At 49.9% G+C, this 20,218-nt stretch overlaps 1 protein-coding gene and 1 pseudogene across 1 annotated transcript in view; one reads left to right on the top strand and one right to left on the bottom strand.

The window, feature by feature from the left end:
- CORO2B (coronin 2B) overlaps positions 1–20,218 on the bottom strand; it is a 130,800-nt gene that overhangs the window by 10,205 nt on the left and 100,377 nt on the right. The window contains exons 3-5 of the mRNA XM_090270831.1: positions 18,176–18,292; positions 1,831–1,980; positions 1,043–1,207 (exon numbers count right to left, since the gene is read on the bottom strand). Of these exons, the coding sequence (XP_090126957.1) occupies positions 1,043–1,207; positions 1,831–1,980; positions 18,176–18,292 (432 nt within the window). The remainder of the gene's footprint in view (positions 1–1,042; positions 1,208–1,830; positions 1,981–18,175; positions 18,293–20,218) is intronic.
- Positions 5,296–6,153, top strand: LOC150016705 (splicing factor C9orf78 pseudogene; annotated as a pseudogene).

Here is a 20,218-nt window from a genome sequence, read left to right as displayed (position 1 = left end):
GGCTGGTGTCACCTGCTCTGGATTTTAGTCCCAAGTTCTGCCAAAAAGGTGTGACACGGGAGGAGCTCCTCACCCTCTCTGGGCTCGTGCCCATGGCTGTGAGGTGGAGCTTGGGCTCTCTGCTCTGACCCCTTTTCTGCTCAGCATGGGCTCTTGGGTCCATCTGCTTGGGACTGAGTTCTAGCTCCTCTGTGACTGGGGCGTTCAAGTCTCTGACCTTCTCCACGGCTCAGTGTTCCCAGGTGTGAAATGGGAAGAGTAACATTACCCACCACAGAGGCTGTCATGAGGACTAAAGAAGGGGACAATGTGCAGCCCATGGCCCACCCCATGCCACACAGCGATGTTAACACCTAGGGTAATAATTGCTTGGAGAAGTAGTAGTAGATGCCTCTCTGGCCTCACAGTACTGGTTTCCTCTCAGATGAACACAATCCTTCCTTGTGTAGTAGGTAAATCTCAAATTTAATCCAAATTTTCCTTCCCACTGAGTGGCTAGCATGCTTTAGGTGCTCAAGAGATGTTAATTTCTTATTCCCAAATGGCATCTAATCCCTTCTCCACAGCCAAGACTCAGGAGACTAAAAATCCCCAAATGGACTTAAGTTCACTATCTGTCTCTCCACCGGGAGTTGTCCCTGGGACTGGCAGCCTGAGCCATTTCCACCAGGCTTGTCCCACACAGGTGTCTGGGCACTGAGTCCAAATCCCCTCCTCCTGTCCCATGGTGAGGCTCATAGTCAGTATCCAAGGATTCATGTGCTGAAGGGTGTCACCAGCGCAGTGTCCAGAACAGGCCAGAAGAATCCCATCTGGGATGGGGAGGGTGCAGTGGACAAGAGAGGATACTAAAGTCCCACCTCATCAAGAACAAGGCAGGTTCCTGTGAGCTGAGAAGGGCCCAGAACAAGCCAGAGGGTCAACAGAGGTGCTGGCCAGATGCATGGGAGAGGGTAGCTGGCTCGGCCTTTCCCTGGTCCTGGTGAAAGCTGAGCCCCAGACTCCAGTACCTTCCCTTCCCCTCAGAAAAGTAGGGCTTCACCTGCAGAACCCGGCCAGAGCGGGGCTCAATCACACGCAGCTTCTTGTCCTTGCACGTTGTGGTGAGCAGGCTGCCGTCGGTGTTGAAGGACATGCAGAGGATCACATCCGAGTGGCAGTCGATCATCTTCACAGGCTCACCCACATCCAGGTTCCAGATGAGGACCTGAGAGAGTAGACGTACAAGAGTCAGGGCAGCCCTGCTGCTGCTGCCCTAGGGCACCTGTCCCCGTTCCGCCCCCGATGGTCCTGGGAGAGATCCCCGTGCAGGGTTGGGGTATGCTGGCATGCTGGACGGTGTCATTGAGTTCTGTATCAAAGGCTGATGCGTCCCTGTCACACAAATCCACTACCATCCTTGGGCAGATCTCAGCTCCAGTCTGGACTCATTTTCTACACGCAGCAAGAAGGATAAAGGTTCCTTGCCAGCTTCCAGTACTGGCACACCTCTTTTGAGGGCATGCCTGGGGGTGGGGGCTGGGGCTCCATTCTCTTCCCTTCGGCAGCTTTGGTAGCTCCTTTTTCCCCACCAGGAGAGTGTGGGCACGGAGTGACATTCATTTCCAGTCCATCAGCATCAGAGAAGGCAGTACAGATGCCTCCAGCCTCTGTGGACCCCAGGAATGACGGGGTGCACAGAAGATGCTCAGTTGTGTGCAGTGAATGAAGATGTGAACAGATGAGACAATATTGGTTAGCATGCTCAAGAAAGCAAGAGAGCTTCCTACAGGCCCCCAAGGATGCCCTTCTCTCTCCCTCCCCATCCGCACTGCCTGCCGGGCTGCCTACCTTGTAGTCATAGCCGGCACTGAACAGGATGTTGTTGGTGGTCGGGTGCCACTCGACCAGCCCCACGCGCCGGCTGTGCCCATGCAGCTCCAGGAGAGCCTCTGTCATGTTCCGCTTCAGCCCGCCCTCTGGGATCTCCCAGATCCGCACCTGCAGGGAAACAGAGGGCCTAAGCCACTGGACAGGGCAGAGAGAGGCCCCAATGGCCTCTCCCTCTGACCTCAGGCTTTCTGAGATCTGCTCGGTGAGGCGCTTCAAGGCCAGAGCGGTGGGCAGAGCTGACTGAGGCCTGCAGGGAGTTTCGAGGGTGTGATTAGAGAGGAAAGAGGCTATCTCCTCTCTTCCTTTTAAAAATTTTATTGTTGTTCAATTACAGTTGTCCCAATTTTCTCCTCGTTGCTCTTCCCTGCCCCACCCCCCACCCAGCTCCCACAGGCAATCCCTGCCCTGTTGTTCATGTCCATGGCTCCTTTATACTTGTTCCTTGACTAGACCCTTCCCCTTCTTTCCCCCATGATCCTCCTCCCCTCTCCCCTCTGGTCGCTGTCAGTTTGTTCCTTGTTTCCATGTCTCTGGTTCTATTTTGCTCGTTTCCTTGTTTTGTTCATTGAGAGGATTTTCTCTGAGAAGTCTCTGCAGACCTCGGCAACTGTTATCACTGGCATGTTATCATTATGGACCAGCCAGGCCCAGAGGTCCACACGTTCATAGCTCTGAGCCAGTGCTGAATTAAAAAGCCTCTCTCCGCTTCCCTTCCCACACTCTTCTAAGAGATCTGCCTTCAGCCCCAGCTCCTCTATTTGTACGATATGGCCTTGTTCCCCACTTGGTCCCCAACCCAGGATGGACACCTGAGCAGAGAGAAGCCCTTCTGGGAGGCTGGAAAGTCCAGAGTCTCTCCTGAGATATTATAAATCAAGGGGCAAAGATTCTGATTAGATGTTGGAGCCTGAGCCGAAAGGATGGGCAGGGCCTGGAGGCAGCTGCTATTTCCAGGCTTATGGATGCTGATGGAGAAGCAGAAAAAGATGATCTGCGGAGAGGAGGAGGGGACTCACTGCGAAACAGAGAAAAGAGACCACACCCCCAATTACTTACAGCTGCCTTGGTGGGCTTGTTTTTCAAGCCAAACAGACTCTGCAGACTTTCAACTGTTTCCTCTATAGATGGAGGAAACCTTTGTCTGGCCTTGCCTACTGGCAGAATAAAATGAGATACGTACTGCCTATGAAAGTTGGTAAACTGTCAAGTTCTCTAAAGAACAAAGGATTATAATTCTTGCTCAAATTGTTGTTATTATCCTCATTAATGCTATTTATTATGATCTGACTGGTGAAGAGAAAGAACACATGTGACTACCACTTAGGACACCTTTAAAACAAACCTTATGAAAATCTGAACTCCACCCTAGCTGGTAAGGAGAAAAACAGGAAAAACAGCTTTGAGATACTATTTATAATCTTCTAAAATAGCCAACTGAAAAATAGAGCCAGTGTTGGTGGATTATACTGTAGGTTTAATCGTTGTTGGTAGTGTTATAAATCTAAGTCATCTTTTGGAAGCAATTTGGCCATCTTTAATAGGAACCATAAAGACATTTATATTATATTCTTTGACTTAGTAATTTCACTCTTAAAATCCAATATAAGCGAAAATCTTTATGCATGATATGTTCATTGTAACATCATCTATACAGAAAATTCAGAAATGCTCTAAATGACCAACATGAGGGGAACAATTTAATATGTCATATCAGTATGGAATATTAGCCACTCGATTATAATTCTGAAGGCTCTGAATAAACACAGAAAGCATGTTACAGAAAGCCAGTTACAGGCAGTCTCAAGGTCAGGGGAGCAAGGCCGGGAGCTCGGGGTGTCCCAAATGGAATCCCCTTGGCAGGCTTCTCTCCTTGGTGCTTTCCCCTCAGAGGACAGAAGTAAGTATTTCCTACAAGTGTGTTCCCCTGAACACCCAGCTCTGTACATGCCGATGCGGGAGTCCTCAGGGAGAAAAATGCAGGTCCAATCAAAGACGGAGGTCATCCTTAGGTGTACCATTCTCAGTTTCAAAAACACACTTGAGAAAACGTTAATAATCAGGGGACAGTTGAATGTTTTCCCATCCTCACTGTCATCTCCTTTGGTTACTCCAGTTCTATAGCAAAGCCCAGCACTCCCAAACAGCCTTGCATGGTGGCAGGCCTGGGGGAGGGAGGTGACATAAAGGGGGCCTAGCAGGCCGCATAGCCCTTTCTCCACCGGCCCTGTGTGAGGGCCTTCTGGGATGAGGTCTGACCTAGAAATGGTGGGAGGATGGAGTGGGGACCCAGGTGGATGGCTCAGTAGTTACCAATAAGACATATTCTTCTTGACCCCAAACGTACTAGAGGAAGATGACCCTTGAAGAGAGGAGACTAATGTTTGGATTACACACACACACATACACACCACACACAGAGAACATGCATAACACACCACACACACACTTCTTTTTTTACCCAAAGGAATATTATTATACACGTACTTCTTCAACTTGATTTTTTCATGTAACAATAGATAATGGGCATCTTTCCACACCACAAAACACGATCTACCTTTATCTTTTTAAGTGGCCAGAGGGACCTCTGTTGTATGATTGTGCCATGATGGATTTAATCAGCCTCTAATAATGAACATCTGCATTCTGTCCACATTTTTCACTATTACAGTTCACTCTCTGATGAACAGCCCTGTAATACAAGTTTGTGCATGGGTGTCAGTATTTCTGTAGGACACATGCCTAGAAGTATTTCAGTATAGTTACCATAAGATTGTTCCCAAAACTGTTCCAGTTTTCTCCAACAGAGTCTGCTTCTTTACTTATCTCTCTAAAACTATACATTCAAAACTGGATTTTTGCCCATTGGATCAAAAATGCCACCTCATTGTTGTTTGGATTTGCATTTCTTTGATTCTTAGAAATGCTTATTTTCACTTGGGAAGCTTGAGAGGCTTTCAGACTCAAGGGGATGAGACTTTAAAGGGTAGAATGACAGGCCAGTGTGGAGGCATTTGGGAGCAAAGGATCCTGTCTATGGATACCTCATGCTGTCTCTTGAAGACAGCAAACATGTACACAAAGTCATTCAGTATGTAAGTGCTGACTGAGGCAGGAGAGTGGCTCTGGGTTTTGAAGAAGATCTTTGAAACAGAGAGTTGAGCCTCATTACTTCCACACACCCCTCTTATGAGCTAGGCCCTTGCCAGCCAATGGGATGGGTGCTGAGCTCACCCCATGCCTTCCCTTGAGCAGCGTGCAGTGGGGCTGGCACACTAGAGCACCCACTGGGGCACAAAGCTGGGGGAACCTCGAATCCAGTCTTGGGGGTGATGGATGGGAGGGCTGGATAGAAGCAGTGTTCAAAAAGGGAATGTAGGCCACAGCGCTGAGGGCCAGTGGCTGGACCGCAGAGCCGCTGCAATCATGCCGGTCACTGGGAAGATTTTCTGCAGGTGCTACGCTGACTCAGAGTCAGAGGAAGATGAGCTGAACTCAGAAGAGGTTCGATTAAGACTGGAAGAGACCCGAGAAGTGCAGAACTTGAGGAAGAGGCCCAATGGAGTGAGTGCAGTGGCCTTGCTGGTGGGAGAGAAGGTACAAGAAAGGCCACTCTAGTGGATGACCCCTTTCAGTTGAAGACAGGCGGTGTGGTGGGTACAAAGAAACTGAAGGAAAGGGGCAAAGATAAGATCAGTGAAGAGGAAGACCTCCACCTGAGCACATTGTTTTTAGTGGAAACCAACCGAAGGGACGAGGACGCCGACATGATGAGGTACATTGAGACAGAGCTGAAGAAGAGGAAAGAGATCGTGGAAAACGAGGAACAGAAAGTGAAGGCCAAGAACGCAGAGAACTGTCTTTACAAACTTCCAGAAAGCATCCTCATTTCCTCAGCAAAGAAGATGGAAGAGATGCTTTTCAACCAGATGCTGAGTGGCATCCCCTAGGTGGACCTAGGCATCAATGCTAAAATTAAAAACATCATCTCCATGGAGAATGCCAAGGCCTGTCTGCTGGCAGAATAGCAGAACAAGAAGGACAGTGAGACGTCCTTTGTGCCCACCAACATGGCAGTGAACTACGTGCAGCACAACCGATTTTATCATGAGGAGCTCAACACCCCAACAAAGAAGAGCCCAAAGCCCATCCGCTGAGAATGGGTGACACAGAGAAGCCAGAGCCTGATTGGTACCCCCCTAACTGCAAGCATCCCACTAATGAGAAGCCCAACCCAACAACTATCATTATGAGAGGTTCAAGAAGATGAACAGACAGTACTGAGGGTGGCTAAAGGGGAGAAGTGCAGAACGGGGTGTAAATAGCGCTGTCTCGTGCACCCATGATGGAAGGTGTCCTGTACAGAGAGCTGGTCATTGGCTAACAGACAGTTCTAAGAATGGGCTCTATTAGTCCAGCTGCTTATCTGCTGGATTTTTCAAGCTTTTGAAACAAAACAATGTGTGGTTTTTTTAATTCGGGGGCACACTATTCTTGTGAGCATTATTATATCTTGTTAGTAAATTAAAAAAAAAAAAAAAGGCAGAGGGATGTCAACCCAGGTTTGAAAAGACAGATTGGCCTTGGCTGGGTAGCTCAGTTGCTTGGAGTGTTGTCCTGATATGTCAAGGCTGGGGTTCAATCCCTGATCAAGGCACATACAAGAATCAAAGAATCAACCAATGAATGCACAAATAAATAGAACAACAAAAATCGATGTTTCTGGACTTCCGGTCAAGATGGAGGCATAGACAGACACGCTCCATCTCCCTCCACAACTAAGAAGGAATACAACTACCTCAAAACTAGAAACAACCAGAAGTTCCAGAAAATCAAACTGCATGGAAGTCCGGCAAACAAAGATAAAGAAGAAATACTCATCCAGAAGGTAGGAGGGGTGCAGCCAGGGTGCTGAGGATGTGGTGTGGTGATGGCAGCAGTGACAGCAGTGGCTGCAGAGGCAGCAGTGGCAGCAGCGGCAGGCGGGCAGAAAGCACAGTCGCACATTTTAAAAAGTCAGGAGGGACACCTGGGGAGTGTTCCCAGCTCCTCACCAGACCTCGCAGCCCACTGTCCCAGCACCAGGGAAAATCAAGCCTCATTGCTTCTGACTGTGCAGACCAGTGGGGGTTGGGGTGGAGGCAGAAACTGCCAGTCTCAGCAGAGTCTGCTTGTTTTAAGGGCCCCCATGGTCCTAGAATGTCCGCAGACCCACCCACTCTGGGAACAACAGCCAGGGCAGCAGCTACAGGGGCGCCAGTCTGGTGTGGAAGTGGGAGAGGTGTCTTGAAAGGGGCAAGTGCTGGGCAGGTGGCATTGTTCCCTCTTGGACCCCTCTCCCACATACATCGCCACAACGTGATGAAACAGGTTGCCCTGCACTGATGAATCCCGAAGGCTCTGCCCCTTACAGCATAACAGGAACAACAGCTTTACCTGGGATTCGGAGGCAAACAAACACAGGACCCTGTCAGAATGAGGAGACAGAGAAGTATGGCCCAAAAGGGGAAATGGGTCAAGATTCCAGTGGGAGAACTAAGCGACAAGGAGATAGCCAACCTAACAGATGAGGAGATAGACAACCTAACAGACTCAGAATTCAAAACACTGGTGATAAAGATGCTCACAGGCTCGACAGATATGCTTGAGTATGGCAAACGCATAAGAGAAGAAGCGAAGGCTATGCTAAGTGAAACAAAGGAAAATCCACACAAAACCAATGGTGAAGGGAAGAAAACCAGGGTTCAAATCAATGATTCGGAACATAAGGGAAAAAAAAACAGTCAACCAGTGCAGAATGAGGAAACAAGAATTGAAAATAATGAGGAACACTTCCCAAATTTTGCAAAGGAGGTGGACATACAGGTTCGGGAAGCACGGAGGGTCTCGGGCAAGTTGGACCCAGAGGGGACCACACCAGGATGCATCATGACTGAGATGTCAAAGGTGAAAGATAAAGAGAGAGCCCTGAGGGCAACAAGAGAGAGGCAGAGAGTTGACTACAGGGGGATGCCTATAGGACTATCAGCTGATTTCTCAGTGGACACTTTGCAGGCACAAAGGGACTGGCAAGCAGTATTCAATGTGATGAAAGGCAACCTGCAACCAGGATTACTCTATCCAGCAAGGCTATCATTTGGAATGAAGGGAAGATCAAGTGCTTCCCAGACAAGGTGAAGCTAAGGGAGCTCATCATCACTGAGCCATTATTATATGAAATGTCAAAGGGACTTACTTAAGAAAAAGGAGATCAGAACTATGAACACTAAAATGACAACAAACTCACAAGTATCAACAACTGAATCTAAAAAATGAAAACAAAATCCAACTAAGCAAACCAGAATAGGAACAGAATCACAGGTATGGGGATCATTTAGAGGGTTATCAGCTGGGAGTGGGGAGGGGAGAAATGGGGAAAAGGTGCAGGGATTAAGAAGCATAATTTGTTGGTACAAAATAGACAGGGGGAAGTTAAGAATAATATAGGAAAGAGTGAAGCCAAAGAACTTCTATGCATGACACATGGACATGAACTGAGGGGGGCGGGATTGATGGAGGGAAGGGAAGTACTGGGCAGAGGGGAGCAAAGGGGAAAAAATTGGAAGTACTGTAACAACATCATCAATAAAATGTACTTTTTAAAAAATCGATGTTTCTCTCTCGCTCCCTCCCTCTCTCCCTCTCTCAAATCAATTTTAAAAAACAGGGTGGAGTTGTGGGGAAAAGTGGGGAGACAGAGAAATGACCAGTACAGTGGGGGTGGGCGGGAGATGGCAGGTGGGTCAGGCTGTCTGGTGTGCAGCAGGCAGGCAGGTGGCAGAGGAGGCTGGAGGCTGTGTGTGTTACACCTGGTCACCAAGGCCCAAAAGAGTGCTGCTTGGGTGGAATCTCAGGAAAAAACCCTTTCCCAGAAGAACCTAATTGCTGAGCAGCTAGCTAACGGAGGCGTCCCTGGATTTCATCACATGCCAGGTTAAGGTAGAGACATGGGAAAGCTGTGAAGTGAGAGTTCACCCAGGCTCTAATCCCACTGACTGGTTGGATGACCTTGGACAAGCCAGTTAACCTCTCTGAGGCTCATGCTCCTTGTCTAGATAATGAATTGAGACCTGTGCACCTTTTAAAGGTGCATGGGTTAAAGTAAACTGGGCTGAGAGTCCTTGTGAGTCTGAGCCTTTGTTTGGGTGACAGCTCTGCCTAGAAACCTACAGGCTAAGCCAAGGGGAATGCGATGGCAGGTCGCATCTGCACCCAGGCTCAGCCGTAGGACTGGATCCATGTCCTGTAGGATAAAGGGCTACAGGGGAGAAGCCAAGGGCTATTTTCACCAATAACTACTGGAGTAGCATCCCAGGTAGGACTTGGGGAACCCTGATGAAAAATGTCCCAGAGAGGGAAAGAGGTGCCTCACCATATCCCCATTTGATATCAGCCATTTCCCTCCCTGGGTCCCGGTTTTCTCGTGCACACAATGAGTCGGTGGAAGTTAATCTTCCAAACTTTTCTGCTGTTGACATCATTGAATGTATCTTTGGGGGGAAGAGATAAACTTTGTTGGCTCTTCCACTACAGCAAAGAGTGGGTGCCACATGCTACAGGAGCTAAGAGGAGCTGAAGTTCACAGTGGGCCTAGGAGCTGGAAAAGGAATTCAAATCCCTTAGTATTCAAGGGATTTGTTGGAGGGAAAGAGTGGATGGGCGTGGGAGAAGCGCTGTGGATCTGCCCAGAAGTTGCTCTGGGAGGTTACATCAATGGAATAGGAAACCCAATAGGGTCTGCCAAGCCTAATTTCTGGAAGGAAGGGGAGGGGGAAAGTGGCAAAAGCATTCTCTCCACCAAGTCAGCTGTGCCTGGGACCGTCCCCCTTCATAGGTCCCTGGGTCAGAGCCCTGCTAATCTCAGTTACAGTCATCCAACAAAATATGCTCCATCCCTTCCTGGGTCACACATTTAGACACCACAGTGTGCTTCTTAGTCTCAAGTAGCTCAAAATCTTGTGGGAGAGACAGCCAACATGTGCAGACAGGGCTAAGGCAAGACAGCTGGTAAAGACTGTTAATAAAGCTACAAAATCAGGGTCCCTGTGCATGGAGGAGGGAGCAGCTGGCCGGTGGAGAGAGCTTTGTGGTCTGACAAGTTCCACTGACATCCAGGCTCTGAACGTACTGCCTATGAGACTTCAGCCAGGTTCCTTAGCCTCTCAGCCTCAGTCCTTTCATCTGTGAGAATAGTTATACCTCTAATTATAGTTGCTATAAAGACTAAATAAAGATAAGATATGTGCCCTACCAAGCAGATTACTAAGCACTTAATAATATATAACATTTGCTTAATATTAAGAATCATATAGGAGTGTTATATATGTCAAAATTTAAATGTGACTTATATTTTTCATGCATACTTTGCTGTCCCCTATATAGTTAACATATATGGTATAAGGTTCATCTCCATTTTACAGAATATAGCACATATATTTCCTTTTTAAAATTATTATGTGATTTTGAAGGTGTCTGTTTGGGTCTCTCTCTGCTTTTGACAAATGGGAGGCTACGGCTGCTGGTGACGCAGGGCCAGGGTCTGGTGAGGTCACAGCATTGTTCCTAAGGGAGAGAATGTGCTGTTCAGGGGATCTGCTTGTTACACAGCTATAGCAAACGGACAGTACTTGTTGTAGTATCTGTGGTATAGAAGCTCAGAGAAGGAGCTGAAGTACACATGGTCCTAAGTAGCTGGGAGAAGATATAGGTATAGATTCCAACTACTTAGTATTTACTTTACAAAACAACTCTATGTGGAGCAGTGTGGGGAGAAACAGGAAAGTGTAGGATGTGGGCTCTGCCCTCTGGAAGCAGCTGATTCAGCTGCACTATACTGCACAGACATTGGCCCCAGGATTTCCATCCAGCCCCACCACGGGCACAACACTGGATTCGAGATCACAGCAACTCTCATGTCCTCTGCAACGAGAAGAGAGAAATGGGGGGGGGGGGTGTCTTGCCCAGAGCCAGGGGGCCCTTAGAACTCCACCTGCCCCCATTTCTTACCAATTATTTTGTTTACTACTAGAAACTGAGTTTACCGTCCCTGACTTAGACAAGAGGGAGAATTTCAAAGTCTACCTTAATGCTGATATCTTCTGACCACTCAACTGTTTCCCAAAGCAAGAAACAAATCACTCCAAACCCAGGGAGGTGAGAGAGGCCACCTGAGGGCCCATAAGGAAGCATGACTGAGTATCTACTGTTGGGAGTCTCATGAGGTAGCTGCTAGAGGTTTCAATGAAATGGTAAATGTGGAGCCAGACACATGGAAGGACCTGTGCTATCTATTATTATTATTATTATTATTATTATTATTATTATTGTTACTATAATAGTATTAGCATCATCCTGGCTGGTTTAGCTCAGTGGATTGAGCGTCGGCCTGCGAGCTAAGTGTCGCTGGTTCGATCTTCCAGTCAGGGCACATCAGAGAAGGAAAACTCTGACTCCAAAAAACCTCCGCTGCCTTGCGGCATACCTCTTCAGGGGAAAGGCTAAGGGAGTAAACCCCGACAGAAAATCCGGAGCCGGAGTCCCTAAGGCGGTTTGACGTTGTAGTCAACACCGGCAACTCCTGCGGCGCACCTGAAGTCAAGCTGTATTGACTCTGTCTTTCCCTTGGGCCCTTCAGCTGTGAAGAGAGGGGGGGGTCTGCTGCATGGGCAACAGCAGACCCTCCATATCACCCTGCCCAGGCTCTGTAGCTTCATCGCAAGATGTCGATTCAACACGGGAGGAGACAGATACCATGTCACTCCTGAGTCGGACTGCACAGCCATTCTCGGCGGTGCAGATAGACCTTAAGAAGCTACACCATCGTCTCTCGAGACGGACGGCTGCTGACGATTAGCATCATCATTATTATTTTCATTAATGTTTATTCTTACTTACATAGATAAGGAAATGAGGCACAGAGAGGTAGGGAAACGTGCCCTGGGTTGCACAGCTAGGAAGAGAGGAGCTGGGATTCCAACTCAGGCTTGGAATCAGGCAAACTACCCTGTTCCTCTCTTCTGTACCCCTGCCCTTGCCCAGCCCCTTCCTTCTCCCCTGGCTGGAATCTGACAGCCTGGATACGGCATGGTCTGTCCTTCTGCTCATCTATTCTAGGAAAAGGGTGCTGCTCCCTGGCCCCAAGTATCTAGAAATCACCCTTCTTGGGGCACAGACAACCAGAGAGGCTTCCCACTGGATAATCATCCTTCTCCAGGGTCTTAATTACTGCCTTGTCTCCAGAGTAAGGAACAGGGCCTGACACATAATAAGCACCTGAGACATACTTGCTGAATGAATGAGTCACTGGAAGAACCTGAGAAAGCCCAGAGGCTATCAGCGGGTTCAGCAACGAATCACCCCTGACCCAGGGTGAGTGGGCTGGCCCTTGGCCCTTACTCTGGCTGGTGGCAGGCTGGATAGATGAGAAATCACTCTGATTTGGAAGAGGGGCCTGGTGTGGGGGTGGATTTCTTTTCTGGATTTTGAAGCTCAGTATTCAGCTTAGTCCTTTTTGAAAACCAACCTGGCAAGGCATATTTGGGAGCTCAATGAGCACAAAGTGACAGGTGTAGAAAGAACATATCCTGGGTGTCCGACTTCCAGCCCTCTGGTCACCCCTCATGGGGGCAAGTTATTTAAACTCTTTGTTCCCCACCTAAGGCTAAGGCTAAGAAAGTAGCAGTTAATGTTTATGGAGTTCTTAGTAACCATGAAATATTTTTATATTCATTGGTTCTCATGATGAGCCCGGTATGGTCCCAGTTTACGGCAGGGCAACTGGTCCCAGAAGGATAAAGGAACAGGTCCAAGGTCACACATCTGGAGAGAGGCAGAGCCATGGTTTGAGCCCAGGCTGATGGCCCCCTGAGCCTGGCTGCCTACCACAGGAGCCACACTGCCAGTTCTCTGTAGCTGCCCAGTGGATTGGGGAGGCCTCTTGGGGCCACTGTGTTTCCACCTCTAAAAAGAATGTGTTGCTCCCTTCCTGCTCCAAAAGGCATTGATTCTCAAGTGTGTAGGAGGGCAGGGTGGTGGGTGGCTTCTGGCTGCTTCCAGCAGAGTCCCATCCCACCCCTAGCTCCAGGAGGGGTATCATCTCTGAGGAGGGTGGGGTGGGTGAGGGCAGCCACTGGATGGAGGTGCAAAGAACTAGAAGGCAAAGGACAGATGCTGAGCTCGGCCCACCTGGGAGAGGGGCCCGCCTCCCTGGGGAGAGGGGCCTGCCTCCCTCCCCCTCCTCCTTCACTCTCCTGAGACCACTCTCTCCTCTCCTTGAGGTGTCAGAAGCCTCTCCCTCTGTGGCTGCAGGAGAAGTGCTGAGAGCAGGAGGCCTGGAAACCCATAGCGCCTTCCCTGCCGCCTGCCAGCCGCCCTCCCGAGCTGCTGCGGCAGAAGCTATAAAAAGCACAGCCCTTCAACAATAGGTGACATCACCCAGCAGCAGAAAGAACTGGATTCTGCCAGATGCCAGAGAGCTACGGCCCCCACCCCTCCCTCATGACAGGAGCCCTTGGGAATGGGCTTGGGGTATGTTCCACTGCATCCAGAAGGAATGGGCTAGACTCCTAGGGACCTCCTCACACTCTGGGGGAGGGGACACTGATCCTCGGGGACATGGGGGATGGATTTCATTGGAGATTGTTCAAGGGATAGGGAATATTGGAAAGGAGCTGGGGGGAGGCGGGGTGATGGCTTGCTAGATCCCTTCAGTGTCCTTTGAACATTTTGAAACAAGAAGACGGCAGGAGAGGGGTGGGAGTGGGTGCACAGGCAGGTGCCATGGGCCAGACCCACTGTGAGCAGCTTCACTCTCGGCCCCTTTGGGCTGGTTCCCTCCCTAGCCCCAGTGTGTGTGTAGCACAGTGCCTGGCACACAGTAGGTTTGCTGACTGACCTCTTAACCCTGGTTCTGAATGTCATTTCTGCTGCACAGTAAGTTGGCCATTTGGGCTGGAGTGGGTGGAGGGAAGGTGTCTCAGGGGCCTGCCCTTCAGGTGCTTGATGAAGGCAAGGTCAGTCAGAACAGCCCTGGCCGACCGACAGCCTCCTCATCCACCTCGGGAACTGCAGGCCTCACTGCCTGTGCGTCACACCCTCCCAGGACCTGGCCAAGGCACCCCACGTGGGCTTTGCACAGAGCAAATGCCGAGATGTAAATATTGAGAATTCGATGGATCTAAGCCCTTCGGGACGCTGAGCCTCAGTTTCCTGACCTGTAAAGCTATGGCTGTGGGTGAGGTGCTCAGAGTGCTGGCTGGGAGTCCGGAGACCTGGGTTCCCCCTGCCTGGGACACAGACTCCCTTTGTGCTGCCCCCAGGGCCTCAGTGTGTCCCTCTCCGGGAAGGGCTGGGCCCTGGCCTCAGGGGCCATTGGCTCCAGGCCCAGAGCCTTGGCCCTGAGGCTAGGGAAGGACAGAGGCCTGTGGGACAAAGTAGGGTTTGAATGGCTGCTTCTGCAGCAGCTGCACTGGCCACCAGAGCAAAAGCGTAGTTCCACTCTGGCCCGGAGACTTAATCTCCTCTCTGGATCAGAGCCTGGGCCAGCCCCGCCCTCCCTGTACCCCTAAACCCGGTGTCTTTTCTCTTCACCCCCTCCCCTGGGTGCTCCCCTTCTCTCTGTGGAGTCACACTCCAGCGCTTGTCCAGCTGGCTTGGACCCCCACCCCCTCCTCCACAAAGCCGGTACTGACCCTTCAGCCCCAAGGATTCCCTTCACTGCCCTCCCCCCCAGCCCCAACCCCTCCCAGAGCATGTGGTGGCTCCCACACACAGCATGCCTGGTGTCCCGGCTCATGTTCAGATGGCAAGAGAAGCACAGGCCTCACTTCAAAGTGCAGCTGCGCTCCCTGGCCTCCCAAGCCTTCTCTCTCTGCTCCCAACCTTCCTTCCGTCCCTCTCCTGCCCACTCCCCTCCCTGGCCACCTCCCCAGCCCTCCAGTCCACCAGATACCCCCATTTTCCAAACACGCACTCTTCTATGGTCTGAATGTTCATGTTGCCCCAAAATTCATATGTCAAAAACCTAAACCCCAAAGGTGATGTTATCAGGAGGTGAGGCTGGTGGAGGGTGATAAGGTCATGAGGGTGGAGGCCTCATGAATGGGATTAGTGCCTTATGAAAAGGACTCTCGAGAGCTCCCTAGCCCCTTCCACTGTGTGAAAACACAGTAAGATGCTTGGCTGTGCTGATACCCTGATCTCTGACTGTCCAGCCTCCAGAACTGTGAGCAAGAACTTGCTGTTGTGTCTAAGCCAGCCAGGCTGCGGAATGTTGTCATACTGTCCTAAGCTGACTCACACACATTCCCTTCAGGCCTGTGTCTTTGCCCTCTTCCTGGGCATCCTTAGACCCTTTCTCTGCCATCAGAGTCCTGCTTCTCCAGGGTCCAGCTCTCTCTAATCCCCTCTGTCCTGCCTGTACCTTGGTCAAAATTAATCCCTCTTTCCTGCCTGGGCACACAGCCCTGTTTGACCTTCTGTGGCCACAGTGACTTTACTCTGCAATGCATATCAGTGAACAGGGTGTGATGCTGCCTCTCCACTGGTGGGGTCTCCAGGCCAGGACTGGGACTAGTACAGACCTCCTTTCATCCTCATAGCAACTGCCAAAGAGATCATGTATCATCACTATTACTAATGTAAAGATGAGCAAAACTGAGGCTCAGAGAGGGTAAGTAACATGCCCTTGGTCACCCAGCTGGTAAATGGTGAAGCTGAGATTTAATCCCAGATCAAGCGGATTTCATGGTCAAGCTTGTTCTGAAGCCCAGCATCTAGGAGCACGGTAGGCGCACTGTGGGAGGGAGCACTTGGCTTGTGTGGCCAGGGCTGGGCCTTGTGCTTTTCTTGAACACACAACATGGATGTCTGGTTCATTAGCTGGGACCCTGGAGCACGTGGTACCTGATTCTCAGGTGAAATAAGGTGCTGAGCAAGAACTAGGGAGAGCCATCAGCACCAGTGACCCTTGCTACCCTCGCCCTGACTCAGGCAGAAGTTTTCACCTGAGGCAGAGCCAGGATGGCCAGTGACCCAGCGAGCCCCCGCCTACCCTGTTCCTCCCCATAGCAAGCTGGACACTGCTTTTCTTCCCAGCTGAGACATGAGACACAAGGGGGGGGGGGGCACTGAGGCTTCCCACAGGGCTCTTTGGATTCATCTCATGATGAGATCTCGTAGAGCAGGAAGGGCTTGGGATCACAAGCCCTCCTAAACTTCCTAGTTGTGTGACCTGCCCCCAATCCTCAGTTTGGGGGTGGCAGTGCCTGGCTCACAGAGTGGCCAGAGGGTCTAACTGTGTGTAAAATGCTCAGCTCAGACTTGGTGAAGGAGCTCAGTATCAGGCAGCCCCGAGTCTCAGGGGTGTTTGCTCCCTGATGGATGGTGACAGTCACTGAACACCTTTGTGGCACCAACAGAGTCCACTGTGGTTGCTGGCACTCCTGGGCCTCCCTGCGCCTGGAAGAGAAGGGCAGGCAGCATCTCTGGCTACCCTCTCTCCCAGTGATCCCAGGCCTCATCCGCACTGACCAGCTCCAGCTGCCTCCTTCCTCACCCAGGAATCAACCAGGGACCTTGTTCTTCCCAGGCTTCCAGACCTGGGCTCTATCATCTCGTGTCCATCCCCTGGCCTGCCTGTGCTCTGACCCCTGGTCACTGTCCCCATTTAGCTGATCAAAGTAACTGAACCTAATGGCCCGTGTCACCACCAATTCTTGATCCTCTGCTGCTGCTGCTGCTGCTGCTCTCTGCAATCCTCTTGTGTTGACTTAGGGCTTTGACTTTTAGGATCTGCTCAAGCCCATTCCACTCTGCTTGCCCCCTCCCCACTCCTCCCATTTCACAGGTACTGTGCCAGTTGATCTCCCCACCCCAACTTTATTAACCAATGGAGACTACTGGGACTCTGGATAATCGATTAGTTACATTCATTCACTCACACATTTATCTTTCCATTCATGCTTCTATCCATTCACCTTCATCCAATCATCCTTCCTTCCGTTCATCTATCTACCCATTATCCATCCATTTAGTCATCTGTTTACCCATCAGTGCAGTCATCCATCCAGCAACCTATTCATCTATCCACCCACCAGTCATCCATCTATCCAGACATCCATCCATCCAACCATCCGACCACTTTTCCCATCCAATACCTATTAAGCATTTACTAGGTAGTAGGCTCTGTGCTAGATGCTTGGGATTCAGGACCTCTGTTCTCAGGACCTCACAGTCCAGTATGGAAAGATAGGAGACATGAGCTTTGAAGTTCCTTCTAGTTCCAATAGCCTGGGAGCCTGTGCCCTGTACCCAGGCTATGCCAGCAAATGCTACGTAGACAGACACAGGTGGTCTGACTGAAAAGCTGACTTTCCTTCACTGGGGAATAGCAGGGGCTCAGGAAGCTCCTCCTCACAGCTCAGCTGAAGCTCTGAAACCCCTCTTCCTTCTAAGCTGGTGCATTGATGGGTGCTCAAGGTCAGTGTGAAAAAAAACATGGGGCCCCATATAGAAACATGAAGGTTACTGCTACCACCTGACCCTACCTCCACCAGCAAAAACCAGCAGAGCTCAGGGGAGGGGTGGTCAGAAAACAACTTCAAATTTTACTCACCCTGGATTCCTTACCTCCTCTCTCCAAATTCTTTCTGCCCCCTTTCTCCCGTCCATCTTCAATCTGCCCACCTGTTCTTCTTCCTCTTTCCACCACCTTCCCCCTGCTCCCCCCTCCTCATTTCCCTTCTCCTATTTCTTCTCTCTGCCCATTAAGTGGTGGGACACATGGAGTTCAAATTCTGGGCCACCACTGTGGGCCCTTGGACAAGATACGACAATTCTCAGGCCAGTGTCCTTCCCTAAAGCCATGGCTCCCAGATGGTACATTTGCCGTGCCTGCAACATCAGGGGCTCTTTTCCTCATGACTCATCCATTTTCCCCCTTTCCCTTTCTCTTTCCCTTGCCCCCTTGCCCATAGTCTCCCCTCTTGCCCTTCTCCTTTTGAAACCACTCACAAGTGCTGAATCACATATTTAATCTTTTTCTTCTAATTCTCACCTATATAATTAACACCTCCAAACCAAATCATTGTAACAGCACAAGATCTATCAAATAGTTCATGGCTCCCCTCCCTCAGTTCTTTTCCTAATTCCCCAACCTGGGTAAGAAGAAGGGCAAGAAGGGAGAAGGAGAAGAGTGTAAGAAGGAAGGCCTCAGGAAGGGGGAGGAGTCCCATGGGCCCACCTTCCTTGAGAGCACCCCCCTGCTCACCGACGTGTCCTCCGAGCATGAGGCAATGATGTTGTCAATGAAGGGGTTCCACTTGATGTCCAGCACATTCCCTTGGTGACCGCAGACCTTGGGGTAGTTGGGTTCAATCCTGCCTGTCTGCCGAGCAGAGAGAGAGAAGGAGATTAGTTTGATGGCCCTGAAAGGAGGGCCTTTATTCTGGGCTTCTAAAACGTCGTATTCTTCTCTGAGTTCCTGCATCAGGCTGGGCCAAAGTGCTCTGTGGCCGTGTACTCCCCAACACCGAATGGTGATGGGGGCGGAGCAGACACTGCTGGTCCACACAACGCCTTTGTGCAAATTGGCGAAAGTGCCTCTTCCTCAAGTAAAAACATTTAATGTTAAGATGTTACTGTACCCTTGAATGACCAAAGGCTGCTGCCCTGGCAGGACGTGCACACAGACACTGGGGTGTATGTGCTCTCCCCAGTGTCCATACTCCCCACTGCCCCCAGGAGAGGCACTGCAGTTGGGTTTAGATCAGGAGGAGACTCCTTCCTACTGCTCCAGGAGTCACGGAGAGGCCCGAGCCTCGGCGTCCACCTAAACAGTGTCATATACGTAAGTTATTCTGCCTGCAGTGTGAATGGTGCTGCTCCCAGATATGGCAGGCTTGTTCAGGGTACATCTTAAACACCTGTACACAGTGCCCTGTGGTTAAAATCATAGTCTTTGGAGTCACACAGGCCTGAGTTGGAATCACAGCTCTGCCACCTCTCAGCTATGTGGCCTGAGGAAAGTCAATGAATTTGTCTTAGCCTTGCATTCTTCATTTCTGAAATGTGGATAGCAACACCTACCTCTCGGCATTGTTGTGAAGATTAAATGAGCTAATGTGCTTAGCAAAGTGTTGAGTGTGGAGAGTATCACTATAAAGACTGCTCAATATATGATAGTAGTTATTATTGTACAGGTTAGATGGCACCTCCTCCAGGGAGTCTTCCCTGATCTTTCTCAATGGGTTCAGAGCTCCGCCTCTGTGTGCTCACAACATTCTGTGTTTCTCTCCTTTATAGCATGATCACATGGAGTTGCAGTCTGTTTCTGTTTGTGAGCAAGGACAGGGTCTGTGTCTTCATTGTCTCTGAATCTCCAGCTCTTAACAAGCCTGGCCCATAGTAGGGGCTCAGTACATGACCTGAAAGACATCCTATGAGGGGAATAGAGTCCACAAAAGATGGAACAAAAGATGTGTGAGCAGGAGAAGGGTAGGTCCATGCTTAGTGGCTGCAAAGGTGGCAGGGAAGGGAAGGAAGATTGTAGGCAGAAACTGTGTCTCCACCTTTTTAATACTAGCTTTGTCAGGGTTTGGAGGAAAGAGTTTACCAAATCACTGCCCATCTGCTAATGGTGGTTAGGTGGTCAGAGCACCTTAGGCAGGGCATACCTCACCCTCTTTTAGGTGCCTTAACTGAAAAATGAGAAAGAGAACCAGTTTCTGCCAAGGCCCTGCCACATGTGCCCTATACTTCACCAAGTGTTGTCCTGCCATAACCTTTCCCCTCCCCCGCTAACTCCTGCCTGCATCTCTATCAGCTCAGTTCCAGATCCTTTAATTTTATTTATTTATTTATTTATTTTTTGATACAGCTATGGCAGGATGGGTAGAAAAAAAAGAACCCTAAGAGGAGACGGCAGTGGGATGGCAGGTGTTGAATGAGGCAGAGAAAGACAGAGAGGAAAAAAGCCTCAGAGGTTATACTCCAGAAAATTGTACTGATGTTGGACATTGTGGGAAAATTAGAGAATGGAGGAAAAGGATTTGGGGACAATGGGTATCGGTTAAGAATGGGATCCCCTTTGACATTCCACAAGGGATGCAATTCAAATTGGAGTATCTTTTCCAATTACTCTCAGACTGTTGCATAGTATTTCTTTAAATGAGATTTTGAGCAGAGACCAAGCCACATGTAGCCCTGGGATTTATTAGCATTACACTTTATCTCCTTTAACTCTTATGACAAACCTATGAATTCAACATGGGGAAATTAAGGCCCAGAAAAGTTAAGCAACAAGCCCAAGATT

Source organism: Furipterus horrens, unplaced genomic scaffold (assembly GCF_987537825.1).
Source record: "Furipterus horrens unplaced genomic scaffold, mFurHor1.1.pri manual_scaffold_3, whole genome shotgun sequence".
NCBI classification, from domain to species: domain Eukaryota; kingdom Metazoa; phylum Chordata; class Mammalia; order Chiroptera; family Furipteridae; genus Furipterus; species Furipterus horrens.
This window is presented reverse-complemented; position numbering and strand designations above follow the sequence as displayed.